The following is a 21206-nucleotide window of genomic DNA, read 5'->3' as shown; positions in this document are numbered from 1 at the left end:
ACTGCCATTCTTCACTCGTCACCGACGACGATAAAACACCTCTTTACGTGAAATTCCCATTGGCTGTTGCTCTTCATTCCTTTCGGGACTCCAATGAAACGGTTACGCCTTCAATATCCGTGAACGCAACAACTTGTGCAGTAAGCTCAGAGAAGTGAGATACACAGCGCTTTTCAATGATTCTAGTTCGCGGTGCGGTGATGTCACGCGAGATGAAGTATTTTAGATTCCTCCCGGTAACTCCAGAGCCAGCTTTAAGAACTATTCCGCCCCGTGCGAGATTAATTTACATGCCTATTGAGATGAGAAAGGGTCTGGCGGACTAGGTTGAAGACTGTTCTGACGGAGGACGCTCGAAAAATTTTAAAAAAATTGAGAGATGTAGTTTCGTGAAGTCTCAAGTCATGAGTCTCAAGAGTCGCATTGAACATGAGGCATTCCCAGTATAGTGCATAGTTTTTTCCGTCCCTTTGAATACTAAAAATGAAGTGAAAAAGTAAAGTAAAAATCTCTAAGCCCTCTGGTCCTCTTCGGTCAGCCATACGGTTCTTCCTACATGACACGCTATACATTGTCACAACATGATGCAAAGTTGCCTCTAAAATAAATAAAGAGAGAAAAAATCATCTGAATTACAATGATTCATTTGTCTGCGTCATTGAATCATGTTTATTTTTACTGATTCCACTTAGATCACGATGAACGAAGCTTCTGTACGAGGCACTTCAATTTGCTGTACACTCATGTTCCTTATTTTTCTGATGAGATCATGAGAGGTTGATTTCAACTCGGTTACGTTGAAATCCAGTTGTCTAAAACTACTATATATCTCGAACACATTGTGTTCGGGTCCGCTACAAAACTATGACGACATGACTGAGGTGCCAGTTTGTTCGAGGGAATTTATAAAGGTTTTTAGCAAAACCCGAGATATCGAACAAATTTTGCTCAAATAATAAAGTCATATCGTATTGGGCTGTATTTTGCGATCAGGAAGTACAATTTCTGGCTTAAATAACGGCGCATTTGCTAATAGTTCCCCCACGCAGCTAGGTGATTTTATGGATGAAGCCGAAATTATAGTTCCTTACTACAAAATGTGGCTCAGTTTCTGGAGGAGGGATACGGGACTACAAAAAATGCGCCTATCGGTGGGTATTCCATACATTTCTGTTAAATCTAACGTATTTTCGCGAATTTATCAAGTTGGCTGTAAGTATCTGCTGTACACTGCCGTGCTAAGGAAGAACGCCGTATGAACATTCGAGAGTTGCCAAATTTCCTTCGATAAAATGTTCATTTTTGAGGAGTTATATGAATATTTTTCCTTGAAATTTTCAGGAACTTTAGGTAAAATTGCAAGCAAAAGTATCTAAAAAATCGGAAAGAAAATATTAATAAGTTTACCAGGAAATTCGTGTTTTATCAAAGGAAATTTAGCAACGCCTGGAGGTTGATACGGCGGCGTTTTCCTTAGCACGGGAGTACACAGAAACAGCTCCATGCATGGTGTCCATGCTTTTCATAACGCCGCTCTATTGATTAATTAAAAAACAATTTTAAAAAAAGAAATAAAATGTCGATTATTACCTGATGGGTTTGAGGAAAGCGGTAAGAATATGACTGGAGGAAGGAGATCCGGCTTGAGGGGGGGTCTGAGCCCCTTTCGGTTCCGGCGTCGGAATCCGCAGATGGTTACTCTCCTTCTGGTTCGCACTCATTGTCACATACCGGCACAATTCACAGCCGTGCGAGAGAGATTAAAGCCGCCGAAAATTCACCGTCGCACCAAAAAATACGTACTGCAAATACTCATTTCTCTAGACCACAGCCTTGAACGCACCAGCAAAGTTTCAGACGTAGTGCGCGAAGCTACTGAACGTGATACAAGTAAAATTATTCGGATTATAACTCATGAGTCCTATTCCTTGACGATTCTCTCGGGCGCATAACATGACGAGCTGCGTGAGAATGTACAACTGTTGGCCGAACCGAACTTTCGAAGGCGTTAGGTCTTCATTTCAATGATCGCAACGATGCAATGTGAATAAGTTGCACTGGACCGCACTATGTTACCAGACACAGGTTATTTTCTTTTAGCGCGTTCTTTGGTTGATCGGTATGGAAATTTAGTGTTCAAAAACAGCGCAAGACACACTACGAGGTCACGTTTATTTAAGTGACGGAGCCATTATTTAAGCCACTGAAACAGAGAAGGGGACAACAGGTTCATTAAAACCGTTTTTCGACGCTATCTGTCTGAATTGGTCTGAATTCCGCCTACTTTGCAAAAATTTTGAAAAGTTGAGTCGTCTCAGCAACAATGTAGAAATGTTCTTGTCGGGAAATTGATCGGAGTACAATAACAAAGATTAGAGAAATAACTACGGTCGAAAATAGGGTGAGCTAGAAGCTTGCCCTACAAATTTACTTGGCCCCTCCATAAGTAAAGAATGGACCACTAGATAAGGTACGAATTTCAGCATTCTGATACATGTTTCTTAACCAAAATTTTACGTAAAACACGATGCACACAACGAAAATTGCCGAAATTAACTCCTTACGAAGATATTTAATGATTCTTAATGCGTGAATTCAAACCACCCGCTCATGAAAACACAATGCTCTACGTGATTCACATCGCGCGCTAAACGTTATCATGACAGTCTTTGCGATATAAAAATCTGGCAACCTTAATCTTGACGCTTTGGCTCAGTTATAGCAAATTGCTAATAGTTTGAACAACACATGATGGGAAATGAACATTACTCAATTGAGAAGCTTGCTGAAACCGTTGTAGTGGGCGATTTGACTCACGTAGAGTTTTGAGTTTCTTGTGAGCGGGCAGTTCAAATTCCTCGTAACCAATGTGAAATAAAAACGTTAATATCTTCGTTAAGAGTTGGTTTCCGTAATTTTCGTTGTGTGAATCGTTTTCCACGTGAAATTCTAGTCAAGAAACATGTATTAGATCGCTTAAATTCGTACCTTGTCTAGTGGTCCATTGACGAATCAAGAGCGTAACATATAAATCATCCTTAAAATTGCATTTTTTTTTCAATTTTTAAAAAATTATAGCTCAGAATTGTTCCTGAGACGACTCAATTTTTCAAAATTATTCCACGAGGGGAGAAAGTTCGCTGCACCCTCCTCCCTTCATGGGGTGCCATTCTGCGCCCCCCCCCCCCCCCCAAAAAAATACAATTCCCTAGTTCCTAATATGGAAATATCACGAATTTATTTCACAAAATTCGCTGAATTTTCGAAAGGGGGCACCACCGACCTCTTAGAAATCTAGGGGCCAGATCTTTCTTCCCCTACGCTTCGCTCCCGGTTCGAATCTTGTTGGTCTACGGTCATCCGCAAGTCGTGAAACCTAACCTCTATATTCGACTTTATAAGCTGGACGCAAGGTTGACCTTTTTTCACGTCAGGCTCGTGCCATCCCTGGCTCCTTAATGGTGGAAACCATTAATCAGGGATCGAATGACGAAGTCGACTTTCTTGCCGCAACTTTGAGCCGTGCGTAAACTGGGCAACAAGATTCGGGCCAGTACTCCCATTTCCCGGAATTAGTTCCGAATTGCGGAACTTTTGAGATTTTCCTGAAATTTTGGAAATTCCCGAAATGTTCCGGATCTTTAGCTTCTTCCGGAACTTTTGAGAATATAAAAACATCCCGGAACTATTGACAGTCATGAAAATGAAGAAATTGGAAGAAAAAAGTTCCGAACCCCGGGACTTATGACGGACTTGAAATGGGAGCACTGATTCGGGCCCTGATCTGATAGGGATGGTGCACTGGACGACGATGCAGGAATTGGGGATCGGAGATAATCAGAGAAAGGAAAGTATAGTTGAATGCTCGGGTCATTGAGCACGGTCTATTTTTACGCTCGAGGAGAGGACGAAGCGGGGAAAACGAGGACCCCGACCATGGTGACCCTGAACACGACGACCGACGCGACGCGACGCAACGAGTCGACACAGCCACAGCCACAGGTCGCAGGTCTCATGCTAAACAGACAACAAATAGACCAACATAACTACAGACCATTCGGTCAACTCAGAGCTCAACTGGAGCACGTGAGCCGTTTTCTGTCTCCACTTCTTCATGCTTTAACGACAACGTGAACACGAGTTGGGCAATAAGCCATTATGCACTTTCAAGTGGAGCATAGACATCAGAGCCGGATTGGTGCTCAGCGAGCTGATGGACGAAATTGGTAGACAAATCGATAAACATGGAAGGCAAACGGTATATGAAGGGATCCTATTAATTGGTGGAAGCGGGTGGTTGCAACGGACGAATGACGCAGGTAATGGACCCACGAGAAACCAGGGCCGGATTTACCTACTTGCCGCCCATGGGCCACCTGTATTTTGCCGCCCCTTCTCATTCGTTTTGAAACATCGATACAAGCCATAGAGTGAATGTGCCGGAAGAAGAGGGGTGCATAAGACGCGTTTGCTCGAGTCGGCACATTTTTTTGGGAAACCCTGTCAACACTAGGAAAAGTTCATAGAACTTATTGTTAGCACAAAAATGAAGTTCCGTAAACCTATCTCTGTGTGGACGAGGCCTTTCATTTATAAGAAAAGAACGAAAAAATTATGGAAGAATAAACATGAATGTGGTTTAATTTCCGCCATCGCGCCAACCGCACTGTTTGACGCAATGTGTGAAGTATCCCTACAGTCTTGTAGGCGCTGTGCGTTTTACGCCGACCGCTACTGATCGCACTGTTTTTGACGCAATGCGTGAAGTATTCATTCAGTCTTGTAGGCACTATGAGTTTCACGCCAACCGCTGCTGACCGCTCTACGTTTGACGCAATGCAAGAAGTATTAATTCAGTCGTGTAGGCGCTAATATGTGTTCCATGCTGACCAGCGCGCCGAGGGCCTCCCCTTTCCATCTCAAGTCCTCGTCATCATTGCTCTCTACGCCGCGCCGTTCCAGGCTAAATTGGGTGTTTGGTCTCTCTCTTAACTCGACTAATTAAAGGTGCTGCCTGTCACTCAGTTCACTTTATTGGATCTAACAGTCAAAATATCCCTTTTCGCGCCTTTCACATCTTTGTGAATTTACCCCATATTATGAGAAATATACTCACAGGATTTTAAATTTCAGTATAGCTTACTTTTCTACTTTAAAAAAGACCATCAGAGAAAATTAGGCAACGTCTGACGTAGTCAGACCGATTATAGTTGAATCCGTCTCCAGCGATTGTATACAATTAAAAATGATTAAAGAATCGAATTCAAAATTATTAAAATCCCCGAGATGATAATTCTAAAATCACTGGTGACATGAAAGTAGCGGGCCGTCATTGGATGGATTACCGGACTCAGTCCATCTATGGCAACCCGGTATGGGGATCCATGTTTCGGAGATGCGACATCCATGTAGTTTCCGCTGGGAGATCGGATCGCGGTCGAGAGATCAGGAGGCCGGGAACAAGGTCTCGGGCGGACTAAAAGGCGCTCGACTTGAGCTCCAGAAGAGGATTAATCAATTTATTTTGACACCAACTCCAACACGTGACGATGCCCGTCCGTTTACTCCTTGGACTTTTTGGACTGAGGCTACCGTGAGAGAAAAACGGAAGATCGAGCCTTTTTACGAATAATTTTGGCAGGCTTCTCGTTTGCTCCATTTTAGGGGAATGAAATTCTTCATGGTGAGGGGAACGAAGGAAATCGGAACCTCGCAGAATCCCTAAAAATTGTCTCGAGATGATTTTAATAAAAAGTTTTGGGTTAACAGAGAGAGGGGGAGGGAGGGTAAAGAGAGGAGGAGGGGAAGAGAGGGGAAGTAGAGGGGGGAGATAGGGGGAGGGAGAGAGGGGGGAAGTTTTCTTACCCTTTATCATTTTTGTCCACGTCCACTAGGCATCATTTGGTGAAATTTATCCCTGCATTAAACGAGTAATGCAGATAATATGTAAGAATTGATTCCTATGTTTCGGAGACATCAGAAATATTTAATGCTCTATCATCTTTCTGGATTTAGAACATAGGAACGGGAGCTGAATTTTTTTTAGGAGGAGTATTTGGCTGACGCTAAGGTATTTTGGCAGGAGTATTTAGTAATGATTTCGAAAGAAGTTATGAAATCGTTCAATTTTACATATTATTACACTCTTTCAGCTATGATTTCAACTATTTTCAACGCAGGCCCGTTACAGAAAATAATATTGCTCCATTTGGGACGAAAATTTTGAAGGCGCGTAGCCAGGAAGGGAGCAGGGGTTTGGACCTCTCCCCGCACCTTTCTTAAATTGACGGAAAAATTTCCCAAAGAATGTCACTTTTCGTAATTTTCAGGAATGCTTAAATCCTCCATGAAAAATTTAAGGCTGCAACACTTGGAAAGGTGGCCCTTGCTCACCTCCCCTCCCCCTATTAAATTAGCTGCCGTAATCAAGTTGACAAAGCACTTTGGGGGGAGCGAGATGAAGGTTCTTCAGAAAGCGTTCTTCTCAGCCGCGAGACCTAGATTTGCGGTGTTGTAGCATCCTTGGAGATTAATCTCGGTCACCCCCCCTCCCCGCCACCACGTCCCTCTGGCACAGAGAGGAATCAGTATCAATCAGATCAAGTCTTGGTATAGTCTCCTAGCCTACAAGAGCCAACAATCCCACTGCGATCCGAGAGGCTAACTGACAAGTTTATTCAAGTCTGCCTGAGATTGAAAGTGATTGGTCAATTTACTAGAAGTTATAAAACTAAGCCAAGAGAAGAATGTCAGTGCTGAAGACATGGAGTCAGAGATGATTGTACGTTCCAGAATTTCTTGGAATATTTTAATTTTTATGGAATTGCCTCTCCGCCCCCCCCCCCCCAAAAAAAAATGTCGGTCGAACTTTTTTCATACCTCATAAATTTCACCCCATTCATTTCTTAAAATTCACCAAAATTTCCCTCCAAAAGTATGGACCATTAAACGGGGTTAAAAACTAAGCGTCATAAGTAAAGTGCCTATGTTGGGGAGAGTACGGACAAGTCGAAATACGGAGCTCATATGGCCCAAAAGGGCAGCCAACTTCCTAACACGAAAAACACTGAGAAATATGCGCGTCCTTGCGCAAAAATGAGTTTCATGCAGAAATTAAGTCAAATACGTGCTTTGCAAACGACGGGTCGTGACAATATTGTAATAATAAATCATTCTGGATACTTTGATTTCATAGGTTGGCTATACCCTTTGGGGCCCTAACAGCTCCATTACCTTACCTCAACATTATCGTACTCTCCCACATAAGTTACATGTGATCTCATCAAAAGTTTACTTGGAACGCGATAGGGGTGGAAATATCGACATTCAGCACGTGAGTATGAGTATATATCGTTTTCAGGGCCTTCAGAACAAATTTCCCTTCCGTAAAAAAAAATAAAATAAAAGAAAACCTTAAACCGGCACCAAAGAGTAGCCTCTTGATTTTCTTTTTTCTGGGCATATTATCTCAAGGTATCTACCACCAGCCTCAAATGCCCAGAATCAGACGAAATCGGGCCACGACGCTATATCGTCGCCTCCCTGACATAAGGGCGTAACTATACTCTGCAATGAACCCCATCCGCCATACAATTCAACGTTTTTCCGCGCTCATCTCAATGTGTAGTTGGGTGAGTTCAAATAAGCGTCTAATCTGGTGTCCCGAGCTGTTTTAATCGTCATAGTCTGAGAAACATGGGCAAATCAAATTTTTTTCTCATTTTCCACACTATTGTTGACTATTACATGCTATTTCCCACTTTATTTGGACTGAAATAAAAATTTAGGAGAACTTTGAATGTGCAAATTGCCTATATTTGTCCCAAATTTGCGTGTCCCCCGTGCCTGGTTCTTGACTTTAAATCGATGTTGCAGCATAACCAGAGTGATTATTTGAGAAAACTTTATCGGAGATGATAGGTAATGCTTTTGAATTTGAGAAAAAAAATATGTCAATTTCTTTTTTGCTCCATCAATAACTTTTTCACGCCCTAGAATCATTGTCCCGAGCAACAGTCAGCAACAGTCAGGAGAGACATGGCAACGATGTAATAAGCTCTAAATGATTGCCGTAACGTTGAGGTTTTTCCAAAAACGACTTTTTTTGTTTTGATTGAATAGTTCACACGTCGTGGATGGCAAAAATTCTGAAATTCGCAAATTTTTGTGCAAGATTAACGCCATTAACGATGCCAAACAGAATTCTATACACGATAACTAACAGGGCGTCAAGCATACACACACACACTAATATCAGCTCGTAAAATACTTTCGAAGTGTGCGTTAGGGAAAATTTTCTCCTATTCCGATCCTCTAGGATGTGCTACTAAATATTCCGTGAAAAAAAACACCAAAATTGTCTATACTGTCAGAGATAAGCTTAAAAAACAGCTTATTCCATCCTGTCCCGTTCCATCTTGTCCCGTTCCATCCTGTCCCATATGTTTCCATCCTGTCCCATGTCCCAGTTTAGTGGGACAGAGTGGAAAACTGTTACAACTGAGACTTGCTTGTTTAAGCCCTGTAGGCGCTCTTTTCTACCGATTTAAGTGAAACTTGGTACCCGGGGGTATTCTTTAACGGGGAACTCGAATTTTAAGTCAAATTTTGAAAATTCGAAAATCCAAGATGGCGGATATGACCTAAAATGCTATCGCAGCGCCTAATCAACTGAGACTTGTTTGTTTAAGCCCTGTAGGCGCTCTTTTCGACCGATTTGAGTGAAACTTGGTGCACGGGGGTATTTTTCAATGGGGAACTTGAATTTTTAGTCGAATTTTCGAAATTCGAAAATCCAAGATGGCGGATATGACCTAAAATGCTATCTCAGCGCCTAATCAATCGATTTACGCGAAACTTGGTACCCGGGGTATTTTGAAATGGGAAACTCGAATTTGTAGTCGAATTTTCAAAATTCGAAAATCCAAAATGGCGGACGTGGCTTAAAATGCTATCTTAGCACCTAATCAGTCGATTAAAGTGAAACTTGGAACCCGGGGTATTTTTCAATGGGGAACTTGAATTTTTAGTCGAATTTTCAAAATTCAAAAATCCAAGATGGCGGACATGGCCTAAAATGCTACCTCAGCGCCTAATCAAGCGATTTACGCGAAACTTGGTACCCGCGGGTATTTTTGAATGGGGAACTCGAATTTGGTGGCCGTGGCTTAAAACACTATCTCGGTGACTAACTAATTGATTTTAATGAAACTAGACCGGGAAACTTGGTATTAGGAAAAGAAAGGAAATTTTAATAGGGGTGCAATAGGGTTTCTTATGTATCTTAGGCTACGAAATCGAAAAATTCCTGGGTTTTTTCCATCGTGCATAGATTCTTCCGGAAAATTGACTCTACTGGAAAAGCTAGATTTTTAAGGAAAATTCCGATTTCTCCGGAAAAATTCCGAACTTTCCCAGGATAATTCGCACTGATACAGTTAAATGGAGGTGTTCTTCAGAATCAGCGCCAAAAATCTACCCCAAAACCATTGGCAAATCTTCGGAAAATAAAAAAAAAAAAAAAAAAAAAAAACGTTGACCGGTGTTAGTCTTCAAACTTTTCCTGGCTTTATCTCCACTTCAGCGGGTACACGCCCACTCGAAGTTTTAAAATTCGGTGTTTTTGATCCATTTTGTATTGCAATATTCCAAGAAATAAAAGCTTCTTCTCGTGTTAAAGGAAAACAGTGCGCATTTTGATAAACAGACGGAATTGTCTAAAAGACAAGCAGAATAAGCTCCAGATATCTTTCATAACGGATGATTTTTCCTCAATTTTTTTGGTTCTGCAAGATATGAAAGGGTTACATGTTTTCAATTATGCTTTAATTTAGTGTTCAACGATGCTTTTATGACAATTGTGTTCAATTTTCAATTAAAAGTATCATATGTCACCTCTGGGACGAAAATTTGGGAAATCAGGCAAAATTAGAGCAAATTTTGGGAAGTGATACACTTGACGGTGGAAATTCGGGTTTAAGCCCAACTATTAAGCTCGACGAGCTATATTTCCTGAGTTTACACCTAATGATAGTCAAAATAAAGTTTGGTTTGCCCAAAAATTCCCAAAAAAATTTTGGGAGGAAATAGAACCTGGAATTTGACCCTTATTTGAATTCACCCAGTTACGCCCTTATACGTCCGCCAAGCGACGATATAACGCCAACCACGCGAGGATTGCACAATGCACGCATGGTGAATCAGACACGCCAGCTACTACGCGCTATTGGACTAATTGTGAGAGTAGCATGTTGTTGCTTTGAACTTCGGCAAACTTTACGCCGAACTTTCAAGGGCCCCTTAATTACCGTTTGAGGACTCAATTGACTTCTACGATCGCTTGGGAGTCGCGGCAAGCAGCCACACGGATACCCCTACACGCCAAGGTGTGGAAATGGTGACATTGCGCGACAGCCAAATGCGTTTTTGCCTGTAATTCGCTCAGAGGTCACATTAATTGATATTGCCTCCTTACGATAGCAGCAGAGAAGGTTCTTTATGGAACCGTAGCTCTAGTTATCTTTCTTCTCCTTCGGTTTTTTGGATCGGCGATACAGAAAACCATTGAGGTGCAATACCACACGCGGATGCAGCCGGGCAAAACTTATTACACACTTAATTGCATGAACTCCACGGATTCGTTGCACACATTTAAGAGATGTATCTGACTGAGTAGAATTCTAACAAGTAAACATGCACAAAAATCACGTTCTGCGCGTACAAGATATGTATCAAATCCACTCCTTCACACACAATTTGCATAGACCGTATCGCGCTTTTTCAAAACCACGTGTCCGCAGGCAGTTTCACTCATTGTTCGTCGATCAGGTTTGCCCATAGAGAGACGTGTGAAAACCTAACCGAGGTAAACAAACATCTTGCAAAATATTACTCTGGTATGATTCAAATTTTTATTCTCAAGCGTTTCTTTTCTCCGTATCTTTTCTGCGCTGCGAAAACGAATGATTTTAATCAATTGAAATAATGCAAGATTGAAATGTTTAAAGTAGGTTTTGGTGCGTCTCTCTGCGGGTAAATATGACTTATGGTGGCTAAGAAAAGCCACGGTGGCAAAATATCATGAAAAATAAAATCTTGAAATTTGAGAAAGTTATGAAAGATACTGGAAAATGCTGGTTCCTTTTCATGTTCCGCAAAATGTAAACATTGTGATTTTTTTCTATTTTTGTGTATGTTTGAGCGCGGGTTGCATACTCTAGCCCCTGAAATATATGAAATATTTCACAGACTCGTGAAATTTCATGAAATATTTCACTGAAATTTCGTATCTCTCAATTTTTCTCACATTTCATGCAAGCCTGAGAAAAGCTATCCACCGATGCAATTTTAAAAACGCGCGATACGGACCATCCGCAAATTTAGTTTTAAGCGGTGAATTTCAGACATTTCTCATTAGCTGAGCTTGATTACAATTTTAGGTGTGAAAAGTGCATTCGATTTACTGTATCTCTTATAATCGACGACACATTGAGGTTTATGAAAATTTAAGTGGGTTTTGTGAAAAAAAAATTTAAAAACTTGTAATTTTGAGTAAAAATTGTCTCGGGTTAAGTGAATAAGTTTTTTTTCTTCTTTTCTCCTCCTTCAAAATGAATGTTATCAAATGTGGAGAGTAAGAGCTGGGAGTCCTTGAGTAGACACTCGACAAGAGAAGGGTGTTAAGCAAAACAGGAGCCGTGCCAACCGCCAACCATGATCATGAGGCATCGCGGATTAGTAGAGCCAAGTTACAGAACTTATCTTTAGTCGCCTGGTGGATTTGCTTGGTGCAAAATCTAGGCAAATTCCCGACAAAACGGCACGAGCTCTTTTTCGTGTGAGTTCAGAGAGACAGTTTCTTTTCCTTTTTTTTATCTGGACACCAAGCGATAAAGAATATAGATCAGCCTTGTAGTCGCTCGCATAACACTTCAGACAGAAACAATGTTAGCGCTGTAGGTGCATAAATTGTGGGTGACACTTTCCTCTGTTACCGCTTTCATGCATACGTAGTTAATGAGAGCTGAAACCTGAGTCAGTGATGATCCGACCTTGCACTAGCCAATGAGAGGACTGTGAAAGACATCGATGGCTCTATTTTCAACTTACGTTTTACGACGTGTGGAAACGGTATAGATTAGCTGAAAAAGGCTTTCACCTGGAAAAATTAGGAGGCAGGCTCAACACCAATAAACTAAGTTTCCGAGAAAAACAATTAGTCAATATTAATTGAATAGAATAGATTGAATATGCGAAACACCATTGTAAAAGAACTCTGAGCGTTATGCGCAACACAAGTCGTCAATGCAATTTGAAGCTAAGCTGCGGATAGAAGTTTAACTCGCGCTCAAAAAGCAACGAAGGACGAAGAAAATTCATTTTCTTATGGGTTTAAAATAATGAGGATGTGTTTTTCAAGAACCTTCAAAAATTATCGCGTCGGTGAATTGAATTGTTTTCTCCTCCTTTTTTCCATCATTCAAATCATAATAATTAACCTGAGACTTGCATCATGCAAGTTGCATGGGAACTTCGTCCGATTGATAGGTCGCCTTATATAGCCCGTATCGTCGTCTCTTTTGGACGAATAAAATGTTGAGGCAAAAATCAAGCATAGAAGCGGAGACACATCGAATACAACTCCATAGTGAGCCCCTTAAAGCGGGATACAAATATTTTAACTCTTGTGCAGCTTAAATTGCATAGCCACGAAAACGAAGGTGCACTCGAGCTCTTTCGCGCAACTTTACGGTTCAATGTGGATTCAGCTTTATGTTCATAATCAAGTTTACCCTCACAAAAAATCGGACAATAAAGGAAGAGCAGGAAGAGATTCAGAGATGAAGAATTTGTCAAGTCGAAGAGCGTCATCCATCCAGAATAACCAATTAGAGTCTGATAAAAGTTGAAAATATTATTGCTGAGAGTGCGGAAATATTGCCATAGCTAGAGACTCATAATCGTCGAAATTGAGGGGCTTGGAATCCAAGTAAGATAAGTGCTTTTCTTGGAAAATTGGGATATTCATGCGATTTCAACTAACAATAAAACTAATCTTAAAATATATTCTGTGGAAAATTTACTACTAAAATCCAATTTCAAGCATCAAAAAGTGAGTTTGAACTTCATTTCCGCCATAAGACTCCATGCAATTTTGAAATTTTAAACAAGTATTTCTTAAAATAGCAAAAACTGCACTTATCTCACTTGTCCTCCAAGCCCCTTAATTTAGATTTGGCGCGGGGAAAAGGCTCATATATTCCTCTAAAAAATTCTTCTAAGATTCTGCAATATTATTGCTGAATGATTTTCCCACACGTTTCGAAAGAAATATCTTTCGGATTCTAGCCTCAACAAAATATTCAGGCGATATTAATGTGTACGTGGAGAATAATCGAAATTGGCGAAGAATGTGGTACTTCTCCGATGGGAGATGATAAAAATACGCGTACCATCTGCTTCATGTGTTTCAAGGATTGTCTATGATAGCTGCGAGCAATTTTGTCGTGAGGACAACGATGCGATGACCTCACAATCACTAGCGATTTGGAACCGATGCAAAACTCGGCAGAAAAATTCTAGATCCGGCGAAGCGAAAGTATCAGTTCTAATTTGGAAGTGGATGGGAGGAGAGGTTGACACTTGACAGCTGCCGAGGCACATAACTCATACAGGAGATACAACGACCTTATTTTTGGAAACAATGCGAGTTGGGTTCACCTTGGATCTGTTGATGAATGTGCTTAAAATGCGTGCTAGTCTCCCGGGCAGGCCCGAACCTATTGGGAATGGAACTCCTGCATGTCACGGAGGTTTGCGATTTAGGTACTTCATGCCAAAAAAAATTTGCGAGAAATATAATCGAGCAAAATTTAAAAAACTCGTTAAGTTGAGGCCATACTCGATGAGATCCCCCAAATTATGAGAGAGTCCTCCTTTTTATCCAGCCAAAATTTCCATGCACAGATAAGGGGCGCGAATACATTCGCAAAGGTTTCCCCAACTGCAATTTCAGAGTCCCCATACAATGTGGCAACCCAGCTAAACTTGCTGTATATGTGTGGATGGCGAGTTCGACTTGTTACATACAACATTTTGCAGAACATCATGGGAAATACGTGTTTTCTAGTCGATGAATCCAGATACCGAAGACAGAAGAAAACAATGCGCACTTTCATCGTTTTGCTAAAAATATCTGAGTACTTTTGATGATTTTAAGAGAAAAATAATCAAAGTATAACCTTTAAATTTTCTCTGTCATACTTTGCCGAGAAAGGAGAAGTATGCGGGAGTAAAGAAGGCTTTTTCCGTACGTCGTTTTATTGGTAATTTTTACTCTACGCATTTAAGGGGAAAATCCCACGCCAAACTTGGTATAGGAAAATTGAAATATCATTAATATCATTAATATAAACTTCGAAGGATTCTGCCTTTTTCTATTTCACTCGAGGGGAAGTGTCCCCTCCCGGACTCTCTTCCCACCCGGTGACTGACGCTGCGCTGTGCTGAACGGTTCAGCCTGAACCTTTCCCCTACGTCTGACCGTTCCCCACTCCTCTGTCAATCGAACCATATGCCACCGCCTACGTATTGTCGCTCGCCCACCCAGGTACCTAGCGGCCAGCGGTCAGTTGATGATAAATCTCGCTCATGCTCCTATGCAGCTACGCATTGATTACGCCAGCTAATTACTTTCTAATAATTAGAATTTCTTCGATAATAGTTTTCTTTATTTATTCGACTGTATTTTTTTCTCTGTTCTACTGTGATTTCCTTGGTTCTCTACTGTGTTTTTCCTAAATCTCTGAGCCAGAAATCTGAAGCACTTTGGTATGCACCGAGTACTTCAGATGTGTGACCTGAAACCTTCGGTATATACCGAACTACTTCAATTGTCTGACCCGAACTTCGGCAGATGGACCTTAACTTTTCGGATGCGTGATCCGAAAACTTCAGAGATCCATATGATCTCAGCTTCGGGTTCCATGCACAAATTTTTTTCTCCGTGTTTCCTTTTAGGGGACGGAACTAAAATTTCAGTAAATTTTTTTCAGAAAAGTAAAGAAAAGAAAAAAAAAAAAAAAAAAAAAAAAGTGGCTAACGATGGTACCTCACCTTCACGTGGTGTTGGCTGTTTTTACTAAGTGGGGATTAACCGTCCATTTTAAGATATAGTCTATTTCTTGCCCTGCCATTATTATTCTACAAGTTAATTGTGGAGTGAGAATTTTATAATGTTTTCTATGAAATCTTAAAATTATAGTGATAAAAAAATTTGCAACTACTACAAAATCGGCTCGCGAAGCGAGCCGAATGTCACTCGCGTAGCGAGTGACCGGGGGTCCAGGGGGCGTAGCCCCCGGCTAGGCGTGACGGGCGCGCGAAGCGCGCCCAGAACGGCTAGTAAAGGTATGAAAAATGAAAATGGAGGTGGAAATGGCCCACAATACGCCATGTAATCGGGCAAAAGTCGATTTACTTTGAAGACTATTCTTCATCGACACTATACTCTTTCTTGGCAGGACAGTTTAGAGGTGGACTTTGAACTCGCGCACAGCGTAGGGAATCCGGATCCCCTTTGTTACGTCCTTAACTTTCAGAGCTTCTTTGAACTTGGGGGTTCCTCTCGGAGAAAACCAGTGGCATTGTCGTGTTTCTCGCAAAATTTCACGTATATTATTGTACTTAAATCACAAATCTTTGGGACATACAAGAGCTCCATTAGTCCATACTGCATTTTTGTGTAGTAAGCTGTATCCAAACTCCTGCAGATCTACAGCTATGCAACTAGAACTACGGAGAATGTATGGGGAGAATGTATGCTTAAGGGAGGAGAGGAAATCGTTTGCAAAGAGTCGCATTATGTATAGGCAAATGTTTATTTCCGAAGAACTGTTCATATAATTTTCTGCTCTGCTCCATCATCCATGCACTCTGGACGACAAACTGAATGGGTTTGGTTCCTGCTCCGAAGAATGAGCTAAATTCTGCACCATTAGACCCGATAAGCTGACGAGCACTAAAATTTATTCCCACTGGATTTTCGTATCAGATCACTAGAACTGTACATATAAAACGAGTTTGCGGTTTTTATTAGCGTTTGACTTGATTCTTCATTGTGTTTTTCCACCTATTTTTCCCGGCTTCGTTCTTTTCTTTCTTCCTTTTTTAACACCTTCCTAGAGGCATTTTTTCAACTCTGTTAGCATGTATGTTAGGGTCGAAATAACACTATCGTTGTTGTAGGTTTATTCCCCCCCCCCCTTACATCTTTTCTGAAAGCCCTAACCTTACGTGGAAATTTTCACATCCATGATTAAATGATTTTAAACCTGGCGGGAACTCATAGTGGAGGAGCAAAGTGGACTTAAAAATAGAGACGAACTAAAAGGGATAGGAAATTGGACTAAATTATGAAATTAGGAACTACAATTTCCGGCTCAACCGTAAACACACTTCTGAACATAGATAAACTAACGGCACATACATTGTTTCTAAAATAAGCCAAAAAGTGTAGTTCCTGATTGCAGAATGTAGTCCAGTTAGCAAATCGCCGCGGATATAAGAAGCAAGGAATTTGGTCAGCTCCCACCTCCCCCCCCCCTTCCCCGAGTGCCTACGGTCCCGGACATTTTTGCGAAAGAAATATATCAGCGAAGAGAAATGATCACGTAGAAAGTAATGCTGGAAAGCGGAACTGGATGCAAGTTTTCGAAGCGAACTAAGACAAGTATTACAAAATTAAATGTATGAAAATGTCGAGGGAGGAAAGAGGGCGAAGGGGTAATTGAAGTTGAGACTGACAGAGCCACGAGTAGAAAGCAAATACGGTTATCGCACGAGTCGAGAGCCACAAAATAAACCAGAGATACGGGAGCTGTGACAATGAGCTTCCAGAATTTGTCATTGCTTCGTCGAGAATAAAGAATCATGAGAAAGTATCGTTCATAAACTAATTTTCCCTTTGACCTGAGCAGCACGAATGCTTAAAGCGCGTTAGTGTTTTTCTACACAGGGAGTCTCACGGTTTAACAGCCAGACTGCAGAAGCGATAGTTTTAAAGGTCGAAGTAGGACTCTTTCTTGTATTAAGCTTTTTCTCAAAATTTTTCAGGTCGGAGCAACGCAGCCTTTCCATTTCTTTCAGAAAATCATAGTTTTTCTGAATTTTAACGACGGTCATTGACCAAAACTCACGATAGACTCTCATGATTTCAAGTGCTGAATTCATCCACTCAAAGGGATAAAAATTGTATTTTAAAATGGGATTTCGAGGATTCAAAGGAGGAGAACCAAGTTTTAATCCCTAGAGACTCTTTGACTCCTTGAAGTCTCCTTTAAAGTTGATACAAGTTGATTAAGTTGCTTTACCTATAGCTCCCCTAGTGCTCTACGACACCTAACCTCCACTGCCCCCTGTCGAACCACAACCCTTCGGGTATCGTGCACCTAAACATTTTTGCTTCAATTGCAAGTTGATACATTTCTGCGTTCATATGGCTTACGGGCACCCTCATTGGAAAAATTCATTACTCCGAGACTTTAGTTTCATTGACAGGTACACTGAAATTGGTTTAGTGCCCGATTCGACTCAAGCAGATTTACTTTGCAAGGCGGAACATTGACATTATCGATGAAAACAAGTCGACTCCTCACATATGAGTTGAATTTTGACGTTTTCGGTGAGTCGATCTCCCGCGTACCGAAGTGATATTTTGAAAAATTACATTCGTTGACTATTAGAACTACATTTTGCAATAGGGACCTACAATTTTTGGCTCATCTACAAAAGCACTATATTGTTTCTAAATTCAGCGAGAAATTGAGGTTCTTCATTGCGTAAAAGAAGTCCATTCGAAAGTCGATCTTTCGATTGATAATTGTTGGATTTTAGGACATATTTTCAAAAATCTTCAAGCATCGTAGGTACAATATGTTGTAGTTTGTCAGGTATTTTTACACAAAATCTGACTGAGAGACATTTTACAATTTCTTCAGAGGTACCTAAGCTCCGAGTGAAAATCGAAAATCGTTTTGTTTTTCGATTTGCGATTTCCACTAAAGCGTACCTACTTTTCACGCTACTTCAAAATATGTCTATGTGATGCTCGAAGATATTCGGAGACACATCTTAGAATCCAGCGGTTATTAATAATTGATGGACCGACCATTAAATGGATTGCATTTTGCAATTGGGGACAAAAATTTCTGGCTCATTTTAAAAACGAATTATGTGCTATCAGTAGTTCCTGCGCAGATACGTGATTTTAAGGATGAATCAGAAATTTTAGTTGCTCATTGTAAAATGTGGTCTACATCGTTTTCAAAAGTTGTGAAGATCCAAATTTATCATTCTGTTGAGTGGTTCATTTTACCGAATAGTATAACTATGCAGTTCTGATGTAATTAATATTATCAACGTTTACCCGAGGGAGTGAACGACTGTCCCGCACCAACGCACACGTCCTCGAAACCGAGATACCGCACTAAAAATTGTCAAAAAGTGCATGGAATATAAAGATATACTAAAAACTATCCACGCACTTTGGTATCAGACACAAACACGACTGACCCATATCGCTGTGGAAAGTGCGCGAAATAATAAGTGAAAACCGGTTCCGGAGGCGATACAACGACGGATATGTGTATTTTTGGTCGGGTGTTTATGAAAACACACTCTAGAAGGCGCGTCATCCAGGGAGGAAAATTCGAGAGGTTCGGGAAACGGCACGGAAAACCGGTTGGAAAGCTGGATTTCACGGATGAGCGACCTGGACCCGGCGCGCGTCGCACGTGCGGGAGAGGCGGAGGTGGCGTCTGCCGCGCGCACGAATGTGACTGAGGACCAACGAGAATCCTCGCCGAGAATCGAGTAGTTCAGTTCAGTGTCGACCACATGTCAAAAGCTCTATCTCACGGCCCTATCGCCTGTCGCGTCGCTATGTCGTCGGCTGTGAAAGTTGCGCCTTGGACGCGTCAACTCACAATCAGCCAAGTGGCGACGCGACAGAACTCCTTTCGGCTAGGACTGATAACACAAGTCTGCAATTTAAAAAAGAAAAAAAAGAACGTTGGGCGAGTTCAGGGTGCCTACTGAAACAGGCTGGTCAAAAATAAGTACTTTTTCAGTATATTCTCAAGAAATTCAGTACCTCCTCCGACGAAAAAATTCCGTGCTTTTTCAGTTCCTCCCTTTGACGGAATGCGAAAAATTTCAAAAATTTGAAATTGCGAAAAAAATGACAATAAAATTATGAAAATTCCGGACTCGTTTACTCGTGTTGGACATATATTTTTTGCGAAAGCCCTGTCAACACTCCTAGCAAAAGTTAACAGAACTTTGCGCGAAAGTTAAGTTGCTTAAACCTATCTCTGTGTGAACAAGGCCTTATCCATTTGTACTAAATGAACGTAAAAATTATGCAAGAACAAACATAAATGTGGTTTAATAGTTTTAACTTCCGCCGGCGCCGCGCTGACCGCACTGTGTTTGACGCAATGCGTGAAGTATTTATGAAGTCTAGTAGGCGCCATGCGTTTCGCGCTGACCGCACTGTTTTTGACGTAATGCGTGAAGTATTCATGCAATCTTGTAGGCGCTATGCGTTTCACGTCGGCCGCTGCTGACCGCACTGTGTTTGACGCAATGCGGGAAGTATTCATGCAGTCTCGTAGGTGCTAATATGTGTTACATGCCAACCGCCGCGCTGAGGGCTCCTCCTTTTCATATCAAGTCCTCGTCAATATTGCTCTCTGCGCCGCGCCGCACCGCTCCATGCCCAATTCCGTGTTTAGTTTCTGTCTTAACTCGACTAATTAAAAGGGCTCTCTTGTATCACCGAAAGATGACAAAATTAGAAATTACTATACTCTCAGGAAATGAGAGATTTTGTCACCTTTTCTCGTTTATAATTTTTTTTTTTTCTGAATCCGATTTTCTTCTTATACCTACATTTAAAAAAATTGCAAAATTTGCCGCCATGGACCGCGGCCTATGTGGCCACTCCCTTAATCCGGCCCTGCACAGAAGGCCGATTATTGAAATTGATGGACAAAGCTATAGACAAAGATAACAAAAGGGATATGGAGGGGCCCAATTGGTGGAAGCGGGTGGTTGGAATGAACAAAGGAGGTAGGCAATAGACTAACTAAAGGCAACTCACAAGAGATGAAGAAACCCCATAGTTAGTCCATCATTTTCTCCCATAGTCGATAGGAACCACCCATTTCAACCAATAGGATCACTCCATACTCCCTCTGTCTTCTTCGTCTATCGATTTCAATTATTCGCTCGCTGGAGCGGAATATCGTCGGCAAATAAGTCGGCAATGCGAAGAAAATTCTGCAAACACTTCGATGAATGATATCAATTTGTTCTCCTTTAAAAAAATAACATATGTAAAGGCGCAGATTTTCAGACACTGCAAACGAGTTATGTGATTGCCGACTTATACCATCGATTGTCATTTGACCGGGAAAAAACTTGTAATCTGAAATAGCTAAGGACGTTATTTTGGCATGCTATTCATTTAAACGATTATATTTTTGGGCGCCGGATTCGAAAATGGCCTTCGTTTTCTTTTTTCGTGCTTAAAATTTCCGAAACATAGAATGTTCTCTGTTAAAGCTGGTTTTTAGGAGAAAATCTCGATTTGCTGGAAAACTGGTGGGTGTAAGAGAAAGACCAAGGCCATTAACGGATCGATGCGATGAATGTAGAAGAACAACCGCAACAGAAACCGCAGGAAGTCGGACAAGCGTTCGTGCTCCTGAGCGAAGAGATTTCTGTATCGATGGCTTAAGTACAACACCACGTATCCTCGTTTGCGACGTTGCAAACTTCCGGTCATACTTTACTTTTTTGTTTGGAAAACTAGTCACTTTAATTTCTTGTAAATTCTTTGATATTTCTGCTCTATTATAGCAGAATATTCTGTATAAATTTCAAGCTATATAGTTGACTAGTTTCTTTCCGAAAAAAGAAAACAGGAGCAGAGATTTTGAAACACCGCAAAAGGAGATACGTGACATCACACTTTGGCCATCGATAAGCTGAATGTGATCATAATATGTATGCTCTGAGACTCACCGCTTGATCGCTGGCATGGTGAAACTAGAAAAATGCATGGAATCCTCGGAAACCTTCACAAAAGAAACGACTACCTAAGTGCTGGCTATCAAACCGATTTCATTCATAAAAAAGAGCGG

The 21206-nt window shown here is 41.2% G+C and overlaps 2 protein-coding genes across 4 annotated transcripts in view; one reads left to right on the top strand and one right to left on the bottom strand.

Annotated features, from left to right (window-relative positions):
- The window catches only part of fray (oxidative stress responsive kinase frayed), a 49803-nt gene extending 30941 nt beyond the window's left edge, over positions 1-18862 (bottom strand). The window contains exons 1-2 of one of the 3 annotated variants that reach the window (XM_019054046.2): positions 18374-18862; positions 1591-2203 (exon numbers count right to left, since the gene is read on the bottom strand). In XM_019054046.2, the coding sequence (XP_018909591.1) occupies positions 1591-1721 (131 nt within the window). In that variant the 5' untranslated portion in view covers positions 1722-2203; positions 18374-18862. The remainder of the gene's footprint in view (positions 1-1590; positions 2204-18373) is intronic. The other 2 variants (XM_019054045.2, XM_072301522.1) reach the window with 2 other exon arrangements.
- The window catches only part of LOC109038838 (uncharacterized), a 35143-nt gene that overhangs the window by 2814 nt on the left and 11123 nt on the right, over positions 1-21206 (top strand). The gene's annotated exons all lie outside the window — the stretch shown is intronic.

This window comes from Bemisia tabaci, chromosome 1, assembly GCF_918797505.1.
Source record: "Bemisia tabaci chromosome 1, PGI_BMITA_v3".
In the NCBI taxonomy this organism is placed as follows: domain Eukaryota; kingdom Metazoa; phylum Arthropoda; class Insecta; order Hemiptera; family Aleyrodidae; genus Bemisia; species Bemisia tabaci.
The sequence above is the reverse complement of the archived record's forward strand: the minus strand, read 5'-3'. Positions and strand labels throughout refer to the sequence as shown.